The 20,696-nt window shown below is 41.4% G+C and overlaps 1 protein-coding gene across 1 annotated transcript in view; it reads left to right on the forward strand.

The window, feature by feature from the left end:
- Positions 1-3,745: 3,745 nt before the first annotated feature.
- Positions 3,746-20,696, forward strand: part of RBM44 (RNA binding motif protein 44) — a 44,736-nt gene continuing 27,785 nt past the window's right edge. The window contains exons 1-2 of the mRNA XM_023228723.1: positions 3,746-3,862; positions 18,756-18,846. Of these exons, the coding sequence (XP_023084491.1) occupies positions 18,774-18,846 (73 nt within the window). The 5' untranslated portion in view covers positions 3,746-3,862; positions 18,756-18,773. The remainder of the gene's footprint in view (positions 3,863-18,755; positions 18,847-20,696) is intronic.

Consider the following 20,696-nt stretch of genomic DNA (forward strand, 5'->3'; position numbering starts at 1 on the left):
GGGCGACCCCGCCTTGCTCAAAAGGGCCCAGCTGCTCTGCTCTGCCTTAGTTTCTGCACTCCCTGAGGATTCCCAGGGTGTGGTTTCCATGCTATTGAGACTGCTCCACAAACACAGCGCCCTTTTCTGCATCCTGTCTGTTCCACACATTTTAGCCCCCAGTAAGTTGTGTCGTATCAGTTAGACTGTACGTTCTTCAAGAACTGCCATAAGCTTTTCATTCCACGGCCTGCCTGATGCAGAGCAAGACCTCAGTAGGTGTTTCCGGAATAAGAAATTCTAACAGCTCCTGAATAGAGAGGTTAAAAATGTCTAAAGGCATCACAGTCCATGTGGGAGCGCAGCTCCATGGTTTCTCTCCATAGATAGCTCCTCGAAAACACCCACAGTGAGGCTCTGTGAGAAACAGGATTATAGGAGATTTCTATTTTCTTTTTCACCCTTTTCTGCATTTTCTACATTAAACACATGTGACTTTAATAACGTTAAAATATTTCAAAGTTGTAAGGAAAAAATTAAGTGTAAAAAATCAGATCATAAAAGGCACAAATCAAAGTTATTGCGTAACTGGACATGGTGGCTCACGTCTATAATCCCAGCACTTTGGGAGGCCAAAGCGGGCAGATCACTTGAGGTTAGGAGTTCGAGACCAGCCTGGCCAACATGGCAAAACCCCATCTCTAAAAAAGATAGCTGTGTGTGACGGTGCAATCCTGTAATCCCAGCTACTCGAGAGGCTGAGGCAGGAGAATGGCTTGAACCTAGGAGACGGAGGTTGCAGTGACCCAGTCTGGGTGACAGAGTAAGACCATGTCTCAAAAACAAACAAACAAAAACTATTGTTTGAATATGATTATTTTGAACTTGAGCTGGAGTAAGAATCTCTAATATCACTGAAAATAAAGACAAAGAGACTGATGGATTTAATAAAAATGTAAAATTTCACATCAAAACAATATAATCCCCAAATCAATTACATAAGTCCAAACGTGGTAGAGCTTCCTGGCAGAAAAGGCAGAACCACTAGCTTCATACACAGACACAGGAAATTCGGACCAAGAGGAGCAAGGGTCCCATGCCATAGGGCCAATGGGGAGTATCGGAGTATCTGGAGACAGTGTCAAAAAAAACTCAAAGTGGGCCAGGCGTGGTGGCTCAAGCCAGTAATGCCAGCACTTTGGGAGGCCGAAGCAGGTGGATCACTTGAGGTCAGGAGTTCGAGACCAGCCTGGCCAACATGGTGGAACCCCATCTCTATTAAAAATACAAAAATTAGCTGAGCGTAGTGGCAGGCACCTGTAATCCCAGCTACTGGGAGGCTAAGGCAGGAGAATCGCTTGAACTTGGGAGGCGGAGGTAGCATTGATCTGAGATTGTGCCACTGCACTCCAGCCTGGGCAACAGAACAAGGCTGTCTCAAAAAACAAAACTACAAAACTAAACACCTCAAAGAGCCTAGAGGAAGGCAAAACAAGGACACTGGATCCCACAGTTACACAAAAACAGCTGAGGTCACTTAAGTGGGAATGTTTCTTCCCCTTGCAGTAGCAGGAGGCTTGGTGTGTCCCATGCAAACAGCCCATTTGCCCTTCAACCCACCTCCCTGCCAACACGCGGCAGCCCCTCCTGCCACCTGCTCGGCTTGCCTGTAAGCACAGCATCACTGTCCGGCGCAGCTTACCTTTTCTGTAGCCTGGTGACACATGTGATGTCTGTGCTCAGCCCGTCCACTCATAACACATCTCATCTCTATTCCCCGAATCCCAATAATCCTCCCTAAGGACGGCATGATCACTGTCTTCGATGGTTTAAAAGGTTGATATGTGAAAGATTTGACTCTGTGTTGTACCCACTCACAGGGTGGAGAAGAGACCAACAGTGAAATAAGCATTTGGCAAATGTCTGTTCAGCAGAGGAATTTCTCAAAATTCTAGCAGTGCTGGAGCAGTCAGAGAAATGCCAAGGGCCTAGAGTAGAATGTGGTTTCCAGCCGTCTTGACATCAGGGCTGCTGGCCCACAGACACACTTCCAGAGCCACCCCTTCCAGGGTCACCGTGGCCCAGTCCTGCTCCAGATGCCATCTGCCCAACAGCCCAGGGGAGATTGTCCAGCCTCCTAATGGGAGCCTCAGTCTGAACCCCTTTCTGTAACAGAGGCCAGACCTCATAATCTCATCAGCAGCTCTGGCCTGCTGCTGCCGTGACTGCCCTCTCCAGCCACTGGTGTTAACTTCAAATGACATAGGGACTTCCAAATGAAATCCACGTAAAAGGATAGGCCATATCACTTTAAAAGACACTTGAAAGCACTTTCGGTAACGGCAAGATTTGTAATAAGTGTATTACATCATCCCAAGATCCATGCTCACAGTCCACTGTCCACCCCTGCACCCTCAGCCCTGGCCCCTGGCAGGCCAAGAGCAATCTGCAGAATGAATGAATGAATGAATGAAGTGCATTTCAGAGGCTGCAGCCTCCTTTGAGGGGACAATTTGGGGGTAGGTGCAGTTTTAGAGCCCGTCCTCTATCTGCCACCTATCCAAAGTCCCCCATGGCTCAACAGTCAAGTGCATGTTTAGACTAATAAGCAAATGAAGTCATCTGCAGCTCTATCCTGTCCCCACCCCTTCAGAACTGTATCATTTTGTACAGGTTTAAATTCCCTATCAGGGATGACACTAGGCACAAAATATGGGGGGTGGGGGGTCAGGATGCAAAAACTCAGTAATCTAATATTTTAATGCAGTCTTTTAAAAAATCGAAATTAATGCAAAAACATCCATAATAAAATATTCAAATCTAATTTATTTTTATTTATTTATTTTGAGACAGAGTCTCGCTCTGTCATCATCCAGGCTGGAGTGCAAAGGGGTGATCTCCGCTCACTGCAACCTCCACCTCCTGGGTTCAAGCGACTCTCCTGCCTCAGCCTCCTGAGTAGCTGGGATCACAGGCATCCACCACCACACCCGGCTAATTTTTGTATTTTTAGTAGAGACTGGGTTTCGCCACGTTGGCCAGGCTGGTTTTGAACTCCTGACTTCAGGTGATTGCTGGGATTACAGGCGTGAGCCACCGCACCCGGCCCAGAATATTCAAATTTTAAATAAAGACAGGACCAGTAACAATGTACCCTGTGGAGCCATTTTAAGAGTCTGATGTGAAAGGAAAAAATAGGACTGAATTTTTTCATTACTCTTGACCTTTTTTAGAGACTGCATTGAAATATTATTTATCTTGATTGCTGCGATTTTGGCAGCCTCTAAAATCCTGTGCCCGTGACAAATGCCTCACTGGCCTCACCCTAGTCGCGGCCCGACCCTGCTAACGGTATTTCCAGAAGATGGGCAGAGGACAAGCCAAACACCAGGCGGGACCATGCGGCCTGGGAAACAGTGCGGCAAGGAAGCCGGGCCTCTGTCCCACCACTGAGGGCGGAGGACTCGGCCTGCACCAGACCCAAACGAGGGGCAGTCTGGCCTCTGCTGGCAGAAGCAGCGCTTCCAAGTATTTTCATATGGTGGCTTTGCAGAGCTGCGCGGTCCAGAAGAGGGTTTCAGGCTGCAAAGCTGGAAAGTCTTGGGGGCGCTCTGCGCTCCAAGCCAAACGCCCACTATCGCTTCTACGTCACGCAGTATTCAAGTAGGCGGCCTCCTTCCCGCGCTTTCGCGCCCACAGGCTGGGCCAATCACAGTGCCGCACTTTTCATACTGCCCAACAGGCGGTGGGCGGGCCGCCGGTGACCGTTACCCGGCAGGCGCCGCGGCTGCTCTGGTAACGCCCCTGGCTCGGAGGCTGCTGCAGAGAGCGGGGCATTGGCCCTTGGAGGCGGCAGCGGCTGTAGCTATCTAGCGGCTCCGAGGTGCGACGGACAGAGACGCGGGGCGGGTTGGGCGGCAAGGCCGGCGAGGGCGAGGCCATGGGCTTGAGCGGTTGGGGATGGCGAACCCCGCGTGTGGCCGGTCCCGGTGGCGAGGCCCGTCCGGCTGAGGCACGCGGGGACTCCGAACGGCGGTGTAGGCGAGGCCAGCGAGGCGGGCTGGGGACTGGCACGTTCCTCGGGCGGCACTGGAGTTTCGGGACCGCAAAAGTCGGTCTCGAACGAAGTCGCGGGGGGCCGGTCACTCAAACGCGGTTATGTCCCTGGGGAAAGCTAGAAATTCACACATATACTTCTTCTTGCCGCGGAGACTGGTGGAGCCTCTGCTGCGTGGCGGGGACTCTAGCGACGGGGGGACGCGAGGTGCATTCTGTACGCAGGCGTGTGTGCCGTTGAGGACGCGTGGGACGCCCTGGAGGAGGCACCAGCTCCTGACCTAGTGTGAGGGGCCCGGACGGTTTCCCTAAGAAGCGCGTATTTAAGATGGGATCTGAAGTTGAGCGTGAATTAAAGGTGGGGTGGGGAGTGGGCAGGCGAGAGAACGAACAGGGCCTGACTTTTTGTATTTTTAGTAGAGACGGGGTTTCACCGTGTTAGCCAGGCTGGTCTCGATCTCCTGACCTCGTGATCCACCCGCCTTGGCCTCCCAAAGTGCTGGGATTACAGGCGTGAGCCACCGCGCCCGGCCAGGGCCTGACTTTTTAAGGAAATGGAAAGGAGGGTGTATCTGGAAGACACAAAGTGCCGAGGTTAACACAGAGGACCATTGTTGGGTTTTACAGGGCTTATTCAGATTTTCATCTGTCTGAAAACAGTGACAGTCCGTTGCTGAGTTTTAAGCAGGAGCGTAACTGATTCGATAAGCATTTTGGAAAGATGATTCTGGCCAGATGTGAGATGATTGCCTGCATAGTTGTGAGAGTCAGGAGTTAAAATTGACAAGACCTCAGGGATAAGGGAGGTGTCAAGGGCGAGTCCTGTGGTTTCTGGCTGAGTTCTGGCTATACCATTCCCTGGAGTTTGGTGCACTGGAGGAAATAGTTTGGTAAGTGAGAACTAGAAGAAAATAATAAAAATGGGCATGTACCTAGGAGTAGAGTTGCTGGATCATGGGGTTATCTTGTGTTTAACTTTCTGAGGAACTGCCAGACTTCTCCAGAGTGGCTGCCCCGTGTTACATTCCCACCGGCAACGGATGAGGGTTCTGATTTCTCCATGACCTGCTCAACACTGTTACTGTTACTGTCATCCTAGTGGGTGTGAAGTGATATCTTTTGGTTTTGATTTGCATTTCCCTCATGACTCTTGATAAATTGAGCATATTTTCATGTGTTTATTGGCTATTTTTATATCCTCTTTATCAAGTCATTTGCTCATTCTTAATATTGGGTTGTTTGCCTTTTTATTGTTCAGTTGTAAGAGTTTTTTCTATATTCTAGATAATAGACCTCTAGCACATACATGATCTGCAAGAACTTTCGTTATATTACAATTTTCTCTTTGGCAAACGTTTTTAACTTTGGGTGTCTTCATATTTAAGAATGAGGCTTGCAACACACTGCAGATTTCAGTAAATGCAGATTTGAGTGTAGAATCAGATGTGAATGAGAATCCAGCTTGAAATAGTGTTGCTTTTCTCACCAATTTTTTGAAAATGTGTTTTTAATTTAAAACTTAAGTAATGAATGTACTTTCTATGAATAAATTAATAAATATTTGAAAATGTTGCTTTAATTTGTAATACGGTACGTATTGATGGATATTACCCAAATAAAAAAAATACTCCTTGGGACTCTCAATATGTTTTTTTTTTTTTTTTTTTTTTGAGACAGAGTTTCACTCTTGTTGCCCAGGCTGGAGTGCAATGGCGTGATCTCGGCTCACTGCAACCTCTGCCTCCCAGATTCAAGTGATTCTCCTGGTTCAGCCTCCTGAGTAGCTGGGATTACCCACTACCACACTCAGCTAATTTTTTGTATTTTTAGTAGAGACAGGGTTTCACCATGTTGGCCAGACTGGTCTCAAACTCCTGACCTCAAGTAATCCACCCACCTCGGCCTCCCAAAGTGTTGGGATTACAGGTGTGAGCCACCGTGCCCAGCCAGGGTTCTCAATACTTTTTAAGAATATGAAGAGCTGGCTGGGTGCAGTGGTTCATGCCTATAATCCCAACATTTTGGAAGACTGAGGTAGGTGGATCCCTTGAGCAAGGAGACCAACCTGGGCAGCATGGTGAAGCCCTGTCTCTACAAAAAAGTTATCCAGGCATGGTGGTGCATGCCTGTAGTTCAGCCACTCAGGAGGCTGAGGTGGGAGGATCACCTGAACCCCCCAGGGAGGTTGAGACTGCCGTGATTTGTGTTGCTGCCATAGCACTCCAGCCTGGGCAACAAGAGTGAGACCCTGACCTAAATATATGTATACAATATTTTGAACAATCAGATGTATCAAATATATATGTATTTGAATTATCTTCCCCACTGCAACCTCCATCTCCTGGGCTCAAGTGATCCTCCCACTTCAGCTTCCCAAGTAGCTGGGAACACAGGCTTGCACCACCATGCCCAACTAATTTCTTGCATTTTTGTTAGAGACGGTTTCACCATTTTGCCTAGGCTGGTCTGGAAATCCTGAGCTCAAGCAGTCTGCCTGCCTTGGCCTCCTAAAGTGCTGGGATTACAAGTGTGAGCCACCGCACCTGGCCAGACTAGTTCATTTTCATACATAATAACTCTAGTTATCATCTAAGAAGAAGGAATGACTCTTATCTTGGAGCCATTCCTTATTTCTCCTTTTACATTGGGATGCTCTATGCCCTTTCCTGCTTCTTAGCCTGGCTAGCCCCTACTTGACCATCATTTACTTTTTTGATAAGTTTTTCCTTACCTTTATTAATGCAACCATGCTATACAATTATTGTCTACGTAACTGTCTTATTTAACCCCTAATTGTCTTATTTAACTTTGTGAATCCCAAAGTAGGTACAGGTTATATTTTTCTTGGTCAGAATTTTAGTTTTTAATCGCTTTTTATCCTTTTTTCTAGCAAGGATTTGAACATAAAATTAATTGCTTTTTAAAAACAACTAGCAGTTTGAAAAACTCCAAATACATTTTTGAGCATGTTACGTTTTATCCTTTCAGTCAAAATCAATACTAAAGGAGTCCTACCCCCAATGGCTAGCTCTTACTCATCATTCAGATCTGAGGTTAAGTAACTCTCTGAAAAGCCTTCACTAATCCTTAGACTAGGTTAAGTCTTGAATATTTCCCATAGCACCTTGTGTTTCTCAAAATATCCAGATTGTAGGAATTTCTTAGGGCAGGGGTTCCCAACCTCCAGCCTGAGCTCTGCCTCCTGTCAGATCAGCAGCAGCATTAGATTCTCATAGGAACTCAAACCCTGTTGTGAACTGTGCATGTGAGGGATCTAGGTTGCGTGCTACCTATGAGAATCTAACTAATGCCTGATGATCTGAGGTGGAACAGTTTCAGCTCAAAGCCACTACCCTACCTCCAATCCTCCAGTCCGTGGAAAAATTATCTTACACAAAACTTGTGTCTGGTATCAAAAAGGTTGTAGACTGTTGTCCTCAAGTATTGTTTCTGAGCCCAAAATTAGGCTGTTGAATCTATATTTTTAATGAGCGCCCCAAGTGATTCTTATATCAGGTAAGTTTGGGAAAACGTACTCTAAATTTATAGAAGATTTACGTGCATCCATCCCCCTTTTGGAAATTGTATGCCTGTTGTGCTTCATAGAGCCAGTGACTGATCACCTCTTTGTCCTCAACACTTAACATATAACTTAGAAAACACAGGCTCAGTAATTATTGAATAATATATTAAAGAGTGATTCTCCAAAGAAAGGTACTCATCCCTGAAACTGGAAGTGTAATTGCTTGGTAATAGGGTAGACGTATATTTAACATCATTAGAAATTGCCCAGTTTCCAAATGGTTTTAACAATTTGTATTCCCTCAAGCAATGTTGAAGAATTCTAGTTTGTCCACATCCTCACCAATATCTGGTGTTAGCACTCTTTTTAAAAGCCATTTTGGCCAGGTGCAGTGGCTCATGCCTGTAATCCCAGCACTTTGGGAGGCCGAGGCGGGTAGATCGCTTGAGCTCAGGAGTTCAGGACCCAAGTGGATCACTTGAGGTCAGGAGTTCAAGACCAACCTGGCCAACATGGTGAAACCCCATCTGTACTACAAATACAAAAATTAGCTGTGTGTGGTGGTGCATGCCTGTAGTCCTAGCTACAAAGGAGGCTGAGGCAGGAGAATCACTTTGACCTGGGAGGTAGGGGTTGCAGTGAGCCAAGATCACACTACTGCACTCCAGCCTGGGCGACAGAGCGAGACACACACACACACACACACTCTCTCTCTCTCTCTGGGTGACAGAGACACACACACACACACACAAATTTTAAGCCATTCTAATGAATGTAAAGTGGTACCGTGGTTGTTTAAATTTGCATTTCCCTGATGACTAATGATGTTGAGCATGTTTTCATACTTATAAGCAATTTAAAAAATCTGTTTATACGTTATTTATGTAATCTGAATAAGCGTCTTCTTTTGGATATATGGATTGTGAATACTTTATTCCAGTCTTTGGCTTGTGTTTCCATTTTTTAAGTAATGTCTTTTGATGAGGAGAAGTTTCTTAATTTTGCAGAATCCCAATCAACAACTTTTAAATTAACACCTTTTGTGTTCTAAGAAATCTTTGCCTATTCCAAAGTCATGAATATATTCTGTTGTGTTTTGAGAAGCATTATAAATTTGTTTTTCACATTTAAAAATATGATTAATCTCCCTTTTATTGTTGTGTGTGGTGTGGTGTGGGTCCAGGCATTTTTTCCCTTCCAGGTAAAAATCTAGATTGTAGAAATCTACTTGTGCCAGTATCATTTATTGAATATGCCTTAGACCTTTTTTTTTTTTTTTCTTTTTTTTGAGACAGAGTCTTGCTTTGTCACCCAGGCTGGGGTGCAGTGGAGCAATCTCGGCTGACTGCAACCTCTGGGGTTCTCCTGCCTCAGCCTCCCAAGTAGCTGGGACTATAAGCGTGTGCCACCATGCCCAGCTAATTTTTGTATTTTTAGTAGAGACAGGGTTTCACCATGTTGGCTAGGCTGGTCTCAAACTCCTGACTTCAGGCGATGCACCCTCCTGAGCCTCCCAAAGTTCTGGGATTATAGGCGTGCGCCACCATGCCTGACCAATACCACATTTTCTTTATCTGGTCTACCGTTGATGGGCACTGGGTTGATTCTGTCTTTGCTATTGTGAATAGCACAGTGATGAATGTACCAGTGCATGTGTCTTTTTGGTAGAATGATTTATTTTCCTGTTGGTATATACCTAGTAATGGGATTGCTGGGTCAAATGGTAGCTCTGTTTTAAGTTGAGAAATCTCCAGACTGTTTTCCACAGTAGCTGGACTAATTTACATTCCCACCAACAGTTCCCTTTTCTCCACAGCCTTGCCAGCATCTGTTGTTTTTTGACTTTTTGATAATAGCCATTCTGGCTGGTATGAGATGGTATTACATTGTGGTTTTGATTTGCATTTCTCTGATCAGTGATGCTGAGCATTTTTTAATATTTGTTAGCTGCTCATATGTTTTCTCTTGAGATGTGTCTGTTTATGTCCTTTGACAATTTTTTAATAAAGTTGTTTTTCACTTATTGATTTGTTTAAATTCCCTATAGATTCTGGATATTAGGCCAGAATCTATAGATAGCAGATGCATAATTTGCAGATACCTTCCCCCATTCTGCAGGTTGTCTGTTTACTCTGTTGATAGTTTCTTTTGCTGCGCATAAGCTCTTTAGTTTAATTAGGTCCCACTTGTCTTTTTTTTTTTCTTGCAATTGCTTTTGGGGACTTACACATTCTTTGTCAAGGCAAACCCACAGCCAACATTATACTGAACAGGCAGAAGCTCAAACTATTCCTCTGGAGAACTGGAACAAGACAAGGATGCCCACTTTCACCACTCTTCTTCATTGTAGTCCTCGCCCGAGCAATTGAGCAAGAGAAAGAAATAAAAGCATCCAAATAGGAAGAGAGGAAGTCAAACTGTCTCTGTTTGCAGACTGTATGATTCTATACCTAGAAAACCCCATAGTCTCTGCCTAAAAGCTCCTAGATCTGATAAACAACTTCAGCAAAGTTTCAGGATATATCAATGTACAAAAACCAGTAGCATTTATATACACCAACAATGACAAGGCTGAGAATGGAATCAAGAACACAGTCCACTTACAGTAGTCACAAAGAAAATGAAATGCCTAGGAATACAGCTTACCAGGGAGGTGAAGGATCTCTACAAGGAGTACTGTAAAGCACTGCTGAAAGAAATCAGACAACACAAATAAATGGAATCCATGCTTGTGGATAAAAAGAATAAATATTGTAAAAATGGCCATATTCCCCAAATCAATCTACAGATTTAACACTATTCCTATGAAACTACCAATATTATTTTCACACAATTAGAAAAAAACTATTCTAAATTCATATGGAACCAAGAAAGAGCCTAAAGAGCCAAAGCAATGGGAGAAGGACTCCCTTATTCAAATAAATGGTGCTGGAATAACTGTCTAGTCATATGCAGAAGATTGGAGATAGACATCTACCTTTCACCATAGATCAAAATTAACTGAAAATGAATCAAAGATTTAAATGTAAGACCTCAAGGCCAGGTGCAGTGGCTCAGGCCTGTAACCCTACCACTTTGGGAGGCCATGACGGGAGGACTGCTTGGGCCCAGGAGTTTGAGACCAGCCTAGACAACATAGGGAGACCCTGCCTCTACAGAGAATTTTAAAATTAACCAGGCATGGTATTGTGCACCTGTAGTCCCAGCTACTCAAGGGGGTGGGTGGGGGAGTGCTAAGGTGGGAGGATCACTTGAGCCTGGGAGGTCAAGGCTGCAGTGAGCTCTGATGGCACCACTGCACTCCAGCCTGGGTGACAGAGCAAGACCCTGTCTCAAAAAAATTAAAAACAACAACAACAAAAGTAAGACCATAAACTATAAAAATCTTAGAAGACAACCTAGGAAATACTCTTCTTGACATCAGCCTTATTCGTTTCTTCTTGTATTCATTTTGGAAGGTGGTTTTCAAGGAAGTATGTCCATCTGAGTTGTAGAATTTGGCAGATAAAGTTGTTTATTATATCCTCTGTCATTTTAATGGCTGTAGATCCCATAGTAATGTTCCTTTATTATTCAGGACATTGGTATTTTGTGTTGTCTCTTTTTCTTAGGTAAGTCTAAGAAAGGCATAAGAAGGGTTATAAATTTTGTCAGTCTTTTTAAAGAAACAGTTTCTGGTTTTATTAACTTTTATCTATTCATCTATTTTGTTTACTTCTCCTCTTTTATTATTTCCATCCTACTTTCTTTGGGCTTAATATTCCTGCTTTTTCTAGTTTCTTAAAATAGAACCTGTATGAGAAAACTGTTATATGACACAGTGTAGGACTGTGATTTCTGAGAGAAAGGAAACACCCAGCGTGAGTCCTATGATGATAGCCTGACTTCCTGCCTGGAAGCACATTGCATACCATGGAAAAAGAACAAGGACTTCAAGCACAGCAGAGGTCTACCTGAGTTGAGATAGAGATTGGAGTTCAGAAAGGTTAAAGCACTTAGAAATTGCAGGACAGTGTTCCTGAGAGAAGGGAGATATATAGAAGAAAAGCTCCAGAAATCTGCAGGGGGACTCCCTCCTTGAGACTTGTTAAACACTAATATGTGTATTTGTAGTTACAAACTGATGAAGCTATCACATGCTTTGACCTTAATGTATATTTCTTCTACCCAGAGCGTTCTGCTCAGAAGTTGCCCACCTGGCAAGGAGTTTTGAAAAATGGGCGGGGGTGAGTACGGGGAGTTTAGTAAGTCCCACTGTCACTGCCACAATATCTACTTTTTAAGATTTCTCAATTTTATAAGATTATCTTTTTCATAAATTCTCTAAAACTGCATATTTCCATTTATAAGTAGATAAATGTATCATTTTAAAAGTTTGTCTTTAAATCAAGAGATTTCACTTGTGTCATGTAAGGACTTCATTTAAAGTTTTAATAATAAGGATAATAACGGGCTAAGTAATGCAGGCCTCTTACTCACTGAAGGCAATTTAAACACCTAGGGAAAAAAAAAATTGAGATGGAGTCTTGCTCTGTTGCCCAGGATGGAGTGCAGTGGTGCAGTCTTGGCTCACTGCAACCTCTACCTCCCAAGTTCAAGTGATTCTCCTGCCTCAGCCTCCCTAGAAGCTGAGATTACAGGCACCTGCCACCGCACCTGGCTAATTTTTTTATATTTTTAGTAGAGACAGAGTTTCACCATGTTGACCAAGCTGGTCTCAAACTCCTAAATCCACCACCTTGGCCTCTCAAACTGCTGGGATTACAGGCCTGAGCCACTGTGCCCAGTCCTGGAAAAATATTTTTTAAAATCTTCTCAAAAGCATCTGAGAACTCGTCAGATAAGAAGTTACCAGGTCACAATTTGCGAAAGAATGGGAACCTTAAGAAGTAAGCCTAGCATTACAAACAACTTTTGCCCTGAAAATATTTGTGAATTTAAAAGAAATGATTTGAGAGGATAGGCTGTGCTTTTGACAGCCTTAGGGCAGTAAGAGGACAAAAGTCAGAGTCTTCAGGTGATCAGAGGTGAGACCCAAGGAATAAATCATTTGGCTTGGGATCCAATGTGCTTAGGATCCTAGAGGGCTGTGCCTTACAATTAAAGTAAACCAGCCCTTCCTCAGACTATACTTTTCTGTGTAGCCTAGAACATCTCAAATTTCAGTTAAAGAGATTCCGGATTACTAATTCCCTATGGCACCTAGAAGTAGCAAACAAGTTCTCTCTGAGGGACACTAACACCATTTTAGGGTTCAAATTATTTATATATACAACTTAGCAAATATAGTTCTAGAACATAATTAAAACATCACCAGACATCCAAAATGACAAGACATAATGAGCCAGAAAACAATAATAGACAATACAAACAGATCCACAGAGATTCCAGTTACTGGAGTTACTAAATACAGACTGTAAAATGACTGTATTTACTGTCTTTCAGGAGAGAACAGCCAATGTTAAAAGTTTTACTACAAATCATGCATTAAAAATGGCATTACAGGGCCAAGTGCAGTGGCTCAGGCCTGTAATCCTAGCACTTTGGGAGGCTGAGGCGGGTAGATCACTTGAGTTCACGACCAGCCAGAGATGGCAAAACCCCATCTCTACAAAAAACACAAAGATTAGCTGGGCGTGGTGGCTTGCACCTATAGTCCTAGCTACTAGGGAAACTGAGGTGAGAGGATCACTTGAGCCTGGGAGGTCAAGACTGCAGTGAGCTATGGTCGCCCCACTGCACTCCAGCCTGGGTGACGGAGCAAGGCCCTGTCCCCTCACCCTCTCCCCGCCAAAAAAAAATAAAAAGAAAGGAAAAAAAAAAAAAAAAAAAAAAAAAACTAGGTAAAAATTCTAGAACTAAAAAATTTCAGGTCAATTAGGAACTCAATGGATGGGTTTCACATCAAAATTATAACTATAGAAAGAATTTGTGAAATGGAAGGTTAAACTATCCAGACTGAAGCATGGAGAGACAAAAAGGATGGAAAAAATACAGAAGCAGGGTAAGAGATGTGACAGATACAGTGAAAAGGTCTCAATAAGTTCAACTGGAGTCTTATAAAGGAAACTACTTCTAGAAATCCCCAGTATTTTATAAACATTTTCCATATTATAAATAAAAATCTACCTCTTTTGTTTTTATAAGCTGCATGATAGGTATTCCGTTATATTAAAACGCTATACTTTTTGATGCAATCTCCTTGGCTGTTTTAAAATTTGTTACTAAAAAATAATTCTTCAGTGAACATAATTGTGCATATCATCAAACACATATGTCAGCTTTCTTCCATAGGAATAGTCCTAGAAAAAGCATTTCTAGGTCAAGGAATATGTACCCAACATTGCCAAATCATCTTTCAGGAGGTTGGAAGAATTTCAGTTCTCATTATATATGAATGTCCATTTCATGACCCTTAATAATACAGTGTATGGTCAGTCTCTACCAATTTGATAATCAAAAATCCATCCTTTTTAATTTGCATTTTTGACAGTAACTAGTTTATATATTTTTAATATAGTTGACTCAAGTCTTATGAATTGTCCAAACATAACTTTCATATACTTTTCTTTTGGTATATTACTAGTTTGCAGGAGTACTTTATGCATTAGGTCTATTACCTCTTTGTTTGAAATAATTTTCCTGAGTTTATCATTTTGTTTAATCTTTTTCTTGGTTCTCATTATTTTTAAAAATTTTTTCTGGACCCCCCCCCCCCCCCGACTATCTCCTTCCTTTGTTTCCTTTTACAGCAAAAAATTTGAATGAAATGTGTATACTCAGTGTCTCTAGTTCTTTCTTTTACTTGTGAGTCTACTCAAGACAGGCATCTTTCAGTATTCCATATCTGCATCTACTGGTCTTTCTCCTACCACACATATTGCTCCTTCTCACTCTCCTTTGTTGGTTCCTCTTTATCTCTTCAACCTTTTTCAACTCTGGAATGCCTCAGCACCTAATTCTTGAGTCTCTACTCTGCCTGTTTCTATATTCAAGCAGTAGGTAATTACATTCAAGTTCATAGATTTAAATCTCTATTCTGATGATTCCCGAATTTGTATCACTAACTAGGTCAGTGCTATTCAGTAGAAATGCAATACAAGCAATATATGTGATTTTAAATGTTCTAGTAGCCACACACAGTGGCTCATGCCTGTAATCCCAGCTACTCAGGAGGCTGGCTGGGGTGTGAGGATTACTTGAACCCAGGAGTTCGGGGCTGCAGTGAGCTGTGATTGTGCCACTGCACTCCAGCCTGGGTAAAAGAGCAAACCCCTTCTCTTTAAACAAAACAAAAAAACCTTTTGACTGAAGAATAAATCAAAAATGGCAAACCTTCATGATAACATTCCAGCCCTTTTATTATTTTTTAAAAAGGCAGAAAGAGGTGAAGTTATTTTTAATGTTTTATTTAACCCAGTATATAAAAAATATTTCAACATGTAATCAAATAAAATGTTAATGAGATGTTATGTGTTTTCTTATGAAGTCTCTGAAATCTGGTGTGTGTTTTACACTACAAAACATCTCAATTCAGATTAACCAGATTTCAAGTGTTTAATAGCCACATGTGGCTGCTGCTCAATGCAGCTGTAGGTAATTTTGCTGATCTCCAGACCTTTATACCTCCATTTGAATGTCAAATAGATATCTCAGAATTAACCTGTTTCTCTTACAATGTGCATTCATTTTAACAAAGACAAATCCTCTTGGTTTGAACCTCAGTAGATCCAGTATCTAATCCCTTTTTATCTCCTCTATTGCCGTCACTGTGGTCCCAGCTATCACATCCTGACTGGCTAGGTATCTGCATGGTTCTTTTCTTCTCTTTCAGTTTATTTTCCAAGTCTCACCTTATCAGAGAAGTATTCCTTCATTACTGGCCAGCTCCAGATCCATTATGCCTATGCACAGTAAATCAATCACTGTAACATGAGTTTTGCAAAAGAGAAAAGATTTTTTTGCAAGGGCATTGAGCAAGGAGGAGGGAGGGAGAAGAACTCTTGAGTCTGCCTCCCTGAAGAAGATAAGGCTTAGGGATATTTATGGGTTAGGGAAGTAGAGTGGTCTAAGGCATGAGGAAAGGTAATTGGCATGGAGGAAAAAGGAAGTAACAGGTTTATTCTGCACAAATCTAGCCAGAGTTTGTGGCATTTCATAGGATGCTTAGGAGGATCTGAGGGTGGCATTTTTGACCCTCCAGCATCAAAAGGCCACCTCTCAGGTATTTGTACTGGCCCAGTTGAAGGATCCGTTGTCTCGACCAGTTTGAATTGGACAGGAGCTGGCCCAAGTTTCTGAAAAACTGAAGCAACCGTTACTGTGGTGACCTTTGAACATTATCTATAAAGTAGCCAGGGAAGGTTAAGTTTGAATGCCACAGTCTTCAGCTACTGCAGCCTTCAGCTTCATAAGAAAAGAAAAAAAATGACAAGACGAAAGCTACCAAAGGCAAACAGGGCAGGCAGACCTGATCAAATTAACCCCTCAGTTTCACCTGGACTACCTTATTTAACGTATAAACCTCTCCTCCTCACATACAAATACATATCCATAAAAATCAGTATTCCTTTATCTCTTTGATGCTTTATTTCTTGTGTTAATTTTTGAGGAATTACTATGTCTTTTTTTTTTTTTTTTTTTTCCTTAATACTGGGTTTCCAGTTGCCCAGACAGGGAGTGCAGTGGCGTGATCATAGCTCACTCTGGGCCTCAACCTGCCAGGCTCAAGCAATCCTCTCACCCCAACCTCCTAAGTAGCTGGGACTACAGGGGCACGCCACCATGCCTGGCTAATTTTTGCATTTTTTGTACAGTCAGGGTTTTGCCATGTTACCCAGGCTGGTCTCAAATTTCCTGGGCTCAAGTAATCTGCCCACCTTAGCCTCCAAAAGTGCTGGTGTTACAGGCATGAGCCACCATGCCCAGCCACCATTTCTCTTTGCTCTATGGTTTGATAGGAATTAATATAAGATGTATCTTTGATGGCCTTTACATTTTTTTCCATGGTTGATACTGTGTTCACCTGCTTCTGAGTCTTTTTTAAAATAAAAATTTCCTAGAAAATTGCCTATTTTTGTTAAATTTTAAAATTATCCTTCAGTGGCGTACATGGCATTCTGAATTTTTAAAAGTACCTCTTTATTGCTTGCTAAAATGCTCCTTTTCTCAATGCTCATTTTTGTTTCAGTCTTCTCTTTTTTTTTTTTTTTATTTTATTTTTATTTTTATTTTTTTGAGACAGAGTCTTGCTTTGCCGCCCAGGCTGAAGTGCAGTGGCCGGATCTCAGCTCACTGCAAGCTACGCCTCCTGGGTTCACGCCATTCTCCTGCCTCAGCCTCCCGAGTAGCTGGGACTACAGGTGCCCGCCACCTCGCCCGGCTAGTTTTTTGTATTTTTTTAGTAGAGTCGGGGTTTCACCGTGTTATTAGCCAGGATGGTCTCGATCTCCTGACCTCGTGATCCGCCCGTCTCGGCCTTCAGTCTTAATAAGATTTGTCTTGTCTTTTGTCTACTTTTTTTTTTTTTTTTTTTTTTGGAATCTCACGTTCTCACCCAGGCTGGAGTGCAGTAGTGCATTCTCAGCTCACTGCAACCTCCATCTGCTGGGTTCAAGTAATTCTCGTGCCTCAGCCTCCCACATAATTGGGACTACAGGCACAAGCCACCACACCCAGCTAATTATTTGTATTTTTAGTAGAGACAAGGTCTCACTCACCACATTGCCCAGCCTAGTCTCAAACTCCTGAGCTCATGCAATCTACACACCTCAGCCTCCCAGAGTGCTGGGATTACAGGCGTGAGCCACTGCGCCCAGCCTGTTATTTACTTACTTTTATTAGTCTTTTAAAAGAATAGCTATCGATTTTAGTTACCATTTTTACTGTTTTTAAAGTGATCACTTCTGTTTTTGTCTTAACTAATTATATTTTCAACTTTTTTGGTTTATTTTTAATCTTTTCTAGATTCTTGAGAGTTGAGTGTTCATTTATTTCTAGCTTTATGTAATAATAAGCATCTAAGGTTGTGACTTCTTTTGGATATAACTTTGACCATGTCCTGTAGATTTTGGTAGTCTGTGTTCTTATTGTCATTAATTTATTTTAATTATCAAAGTCCACACAGCTTACTAAGTGACAAAGTCAGGATACAAGGCTGTCTCCATGACATGAGATCTGCTTTTTAATATCTTCTCCTTATAGAAGAGAGAGAGTACATTTAGATGATTTCTTTCAGGATCAGTGATTGAAATAATTCAGAGTTAAAACACAATGAATTCCTTTTTTTTTACAAACTCATCAGGAACCTTCGTAACACTTGATTACCAGAACTCTGCTGTAGACAACTCAGCTTTTAGGGGTATGGACAGTGACGATAAGTAGGGGACAGAGGCTCAAAATGACTTTGTGAGTTGGCTGACTTCCTTCTGCTTGTTGCCTCTGGGATCATTCATGTGTCCATTGGGGTGTTCTACCAGTAATTAGCTTGGGCTGCTTCATGTGGCAGCTGGGTTCAGAGTCATTCTTGCATGTACCCCCAAAATATGTACATCTAATATGTATCAATAAAAAATCATCATTATTGCCTTTTTAAAACAGTTTTGTTGAGTTATATTTTACTCATTTCAGTGATTTTTAGTAGCCTTATCAAGTGTTGCAACCATCCCATCATAAACCTGTCTTAGAACATTTTTATCCCCCATGCCCATTTATAGCTAATCTCTCTTCCCATCTAGCTGCCTATCCCAGGCAGCTACTAATATACTTTCTCTATATACATTTGCTTTCTTTGGATGTTTTACTTAAATGGAATCATACAATAGGTGATCTCTTTTATCTAGCTTCTTTCATGCAGCATGTTTTTGATATTAACCCATAAGGTAACATCTATCAATAGTTTATTTCTTTCTGTTGCTGAAAGATTTTCCATTGTATGGATTTGCCACGTCATTTGTTTTTAGTAAGTGTACCAATTGTCTTGGAAACTTTTTATCTAGGTTTGACATAAATAGGGTGATGTTATGGTCTTTAAGACTCTATTTTTTATATTTAAACTTCTTTTAGTGACCTAACACATTGGTTTTTTAAAAAATGTTCCTTGGAAATTTTGAAAGAACATATCTTTTCTGTCCTTCATGTAGTTGTCAATTTATGCTTTTTAAATATAATAATAGTTCAATATTTATACCTTTTCTAGATTATATATCTTTGAGTGATGCAGGCCACTGCAGTGGTGGAGACAGCATCTGGTAAAGGCTACCACAGTAATGGAGGCAACCTCCAAAAAGGTAAGGGTCTAGGCCACTTACCCTTATTCTTGGTGGGGAAGGCTGTTAAATGTATTGTGCCAGACAGTTTGCCCTTCAGGTTGCTGCTTTTTAACTCTTCCTCCCTCTAAGGTGGTAAGACCTCAGTATGTTTTTAACTTGCCAAATTGACTCAGGTGATTTTTGGTGGATCAGGGCAGTCTAGGCAGGACCTATCTTTAGGAAAAGGAAAGTGAGCAGGAAGAAAGGATTTCTGTCCAGCCAGCCTTTCAAGAACTGCTGACAGGTATAGTTGCCTTCAGGGTGATCAGAAAGTGTGCATGCAGGTTGACTTCTACTGCCCAAGTTGTGTATGTTTTCTTCTTCCCATAAATCTGAAATGTATTTCTCTTGGGTCACGGCAGAAAGAAAATAAGAAATGGCAAGAGTCTAAAAAGCAAGATGACTAAACTTTATGTGCTTATGACTATATGTAGCTTAAACTATTAAGATACATATATTCTAGATTAAAACAAAAACTCTATGTTGTTCATGAGACATATTTAAAACAAAAGAAAAGTTTAGGATAAAACGATGAACAAGTTAAACAAATTAACTTAAAAATTTGGGGTGATAGTAGTAAAGAGCATAATCAATGCAGAAAGCATTGTAAGAAGATTAAGAGGGTCATTTTAAAATGATAAAGTTATACAATGAAGATGTCAGTCATGAACCCTAATGGAATAAACAGTATACTTTGTATTCATACATTAAATGTTGGAAATCTAGGGAAAGGCTGCTGGAGATTGGACATGATAATGGTTCTCTATCTCAGTAAATCCCAATAGGATATTTTATGCAATTCAAAATGGTCCCCAAAAAATAAACTTTAAAAAAATCTGTTGGAGAGAATGTAAAATAAATTTTTAAATACAGGAAAACTCTTACCAGATATAAAAATAACCTGTGATACTATAATAATTAAAACAGTAATACAGTCATACAAAAAGATAATAGGTTAATGAAATGGAATAAATAGAAAGAAATTCTTAGAAAATCATGAAACAGAAACAGGAAGACTTCAGAATATGATAAAGGTGTTGTTTCAGCTCAGAAGGAGAACAATGGATTATTTGGCAAATGGTATTAGGACAAATTGACTTCATTTTGGAAGACAGTTAAGTTAGAATCCTACCTTATGCTAAAGAGAAAAATAATACTCTGTGTAGTGTAGAAAGACTAAGTGTTAATCTCCACCCCACCTACACACACACAATTAGATTAAATTATAGGAGAATATTTTTATAATTACTTGGTAGAGAAGACCAAAGACACAAAACCCAGAAGTTACAGAAGACTGATTCATTCAACTAAATAACCTGGAAAATTCTGATATGACAAGATACTATAAAAAGTTAAAGCTAGGCAAGCTACTTGGGTGGCTGAGACAGGAAGATTGTTTGATGCAAGTCTAGCACCCAGGCAACACAGCAAGACTCTGTCTCTTAAAATAATTTTTAAAAATTAAAAGATAAGCAATAAGCTAGGAAAATTCAGTTATATTACAAATGTAAAAAAAAAAAAAAAAAAAACAAGGAATTAGTATCTAGAATGTATAAAAGACTTCTAAACAACTCTGTCATCTCCAACCACATATTTATAACAGCTTACTGGACAGACATTCACATCTGGGTCTCTACTTGACCAGAATTGAATTCATTATCCTTATTCTCCTCCTCATTTTTCCTCTCTACCTTCTAAACCTGTTCTTCATGCAGTCCCTATCTCTTTGGCCCTGAATATTCCCATTCAACTATAGTACCAAGTTGTAAACATGTAAGCATTATCTTTGAGTGCTATTTAAGTAGGTATTTATTGGCCAATTGGTAAGT

Source organism: Piliocolobus tephrosceles, chromosome 11, assembly GCF_002776525.5.
Source record: "Piliocolobus tephrosceles isolate RC106 chromosome 11, ASM277652v3, whole genome shotgun sequence".
NCBI lineage: Eukaryota > Metazoa > Chordata > Mammalia > Primates > Cercopithecidae > Piliocolobus > Piliocolobus tephrosceles.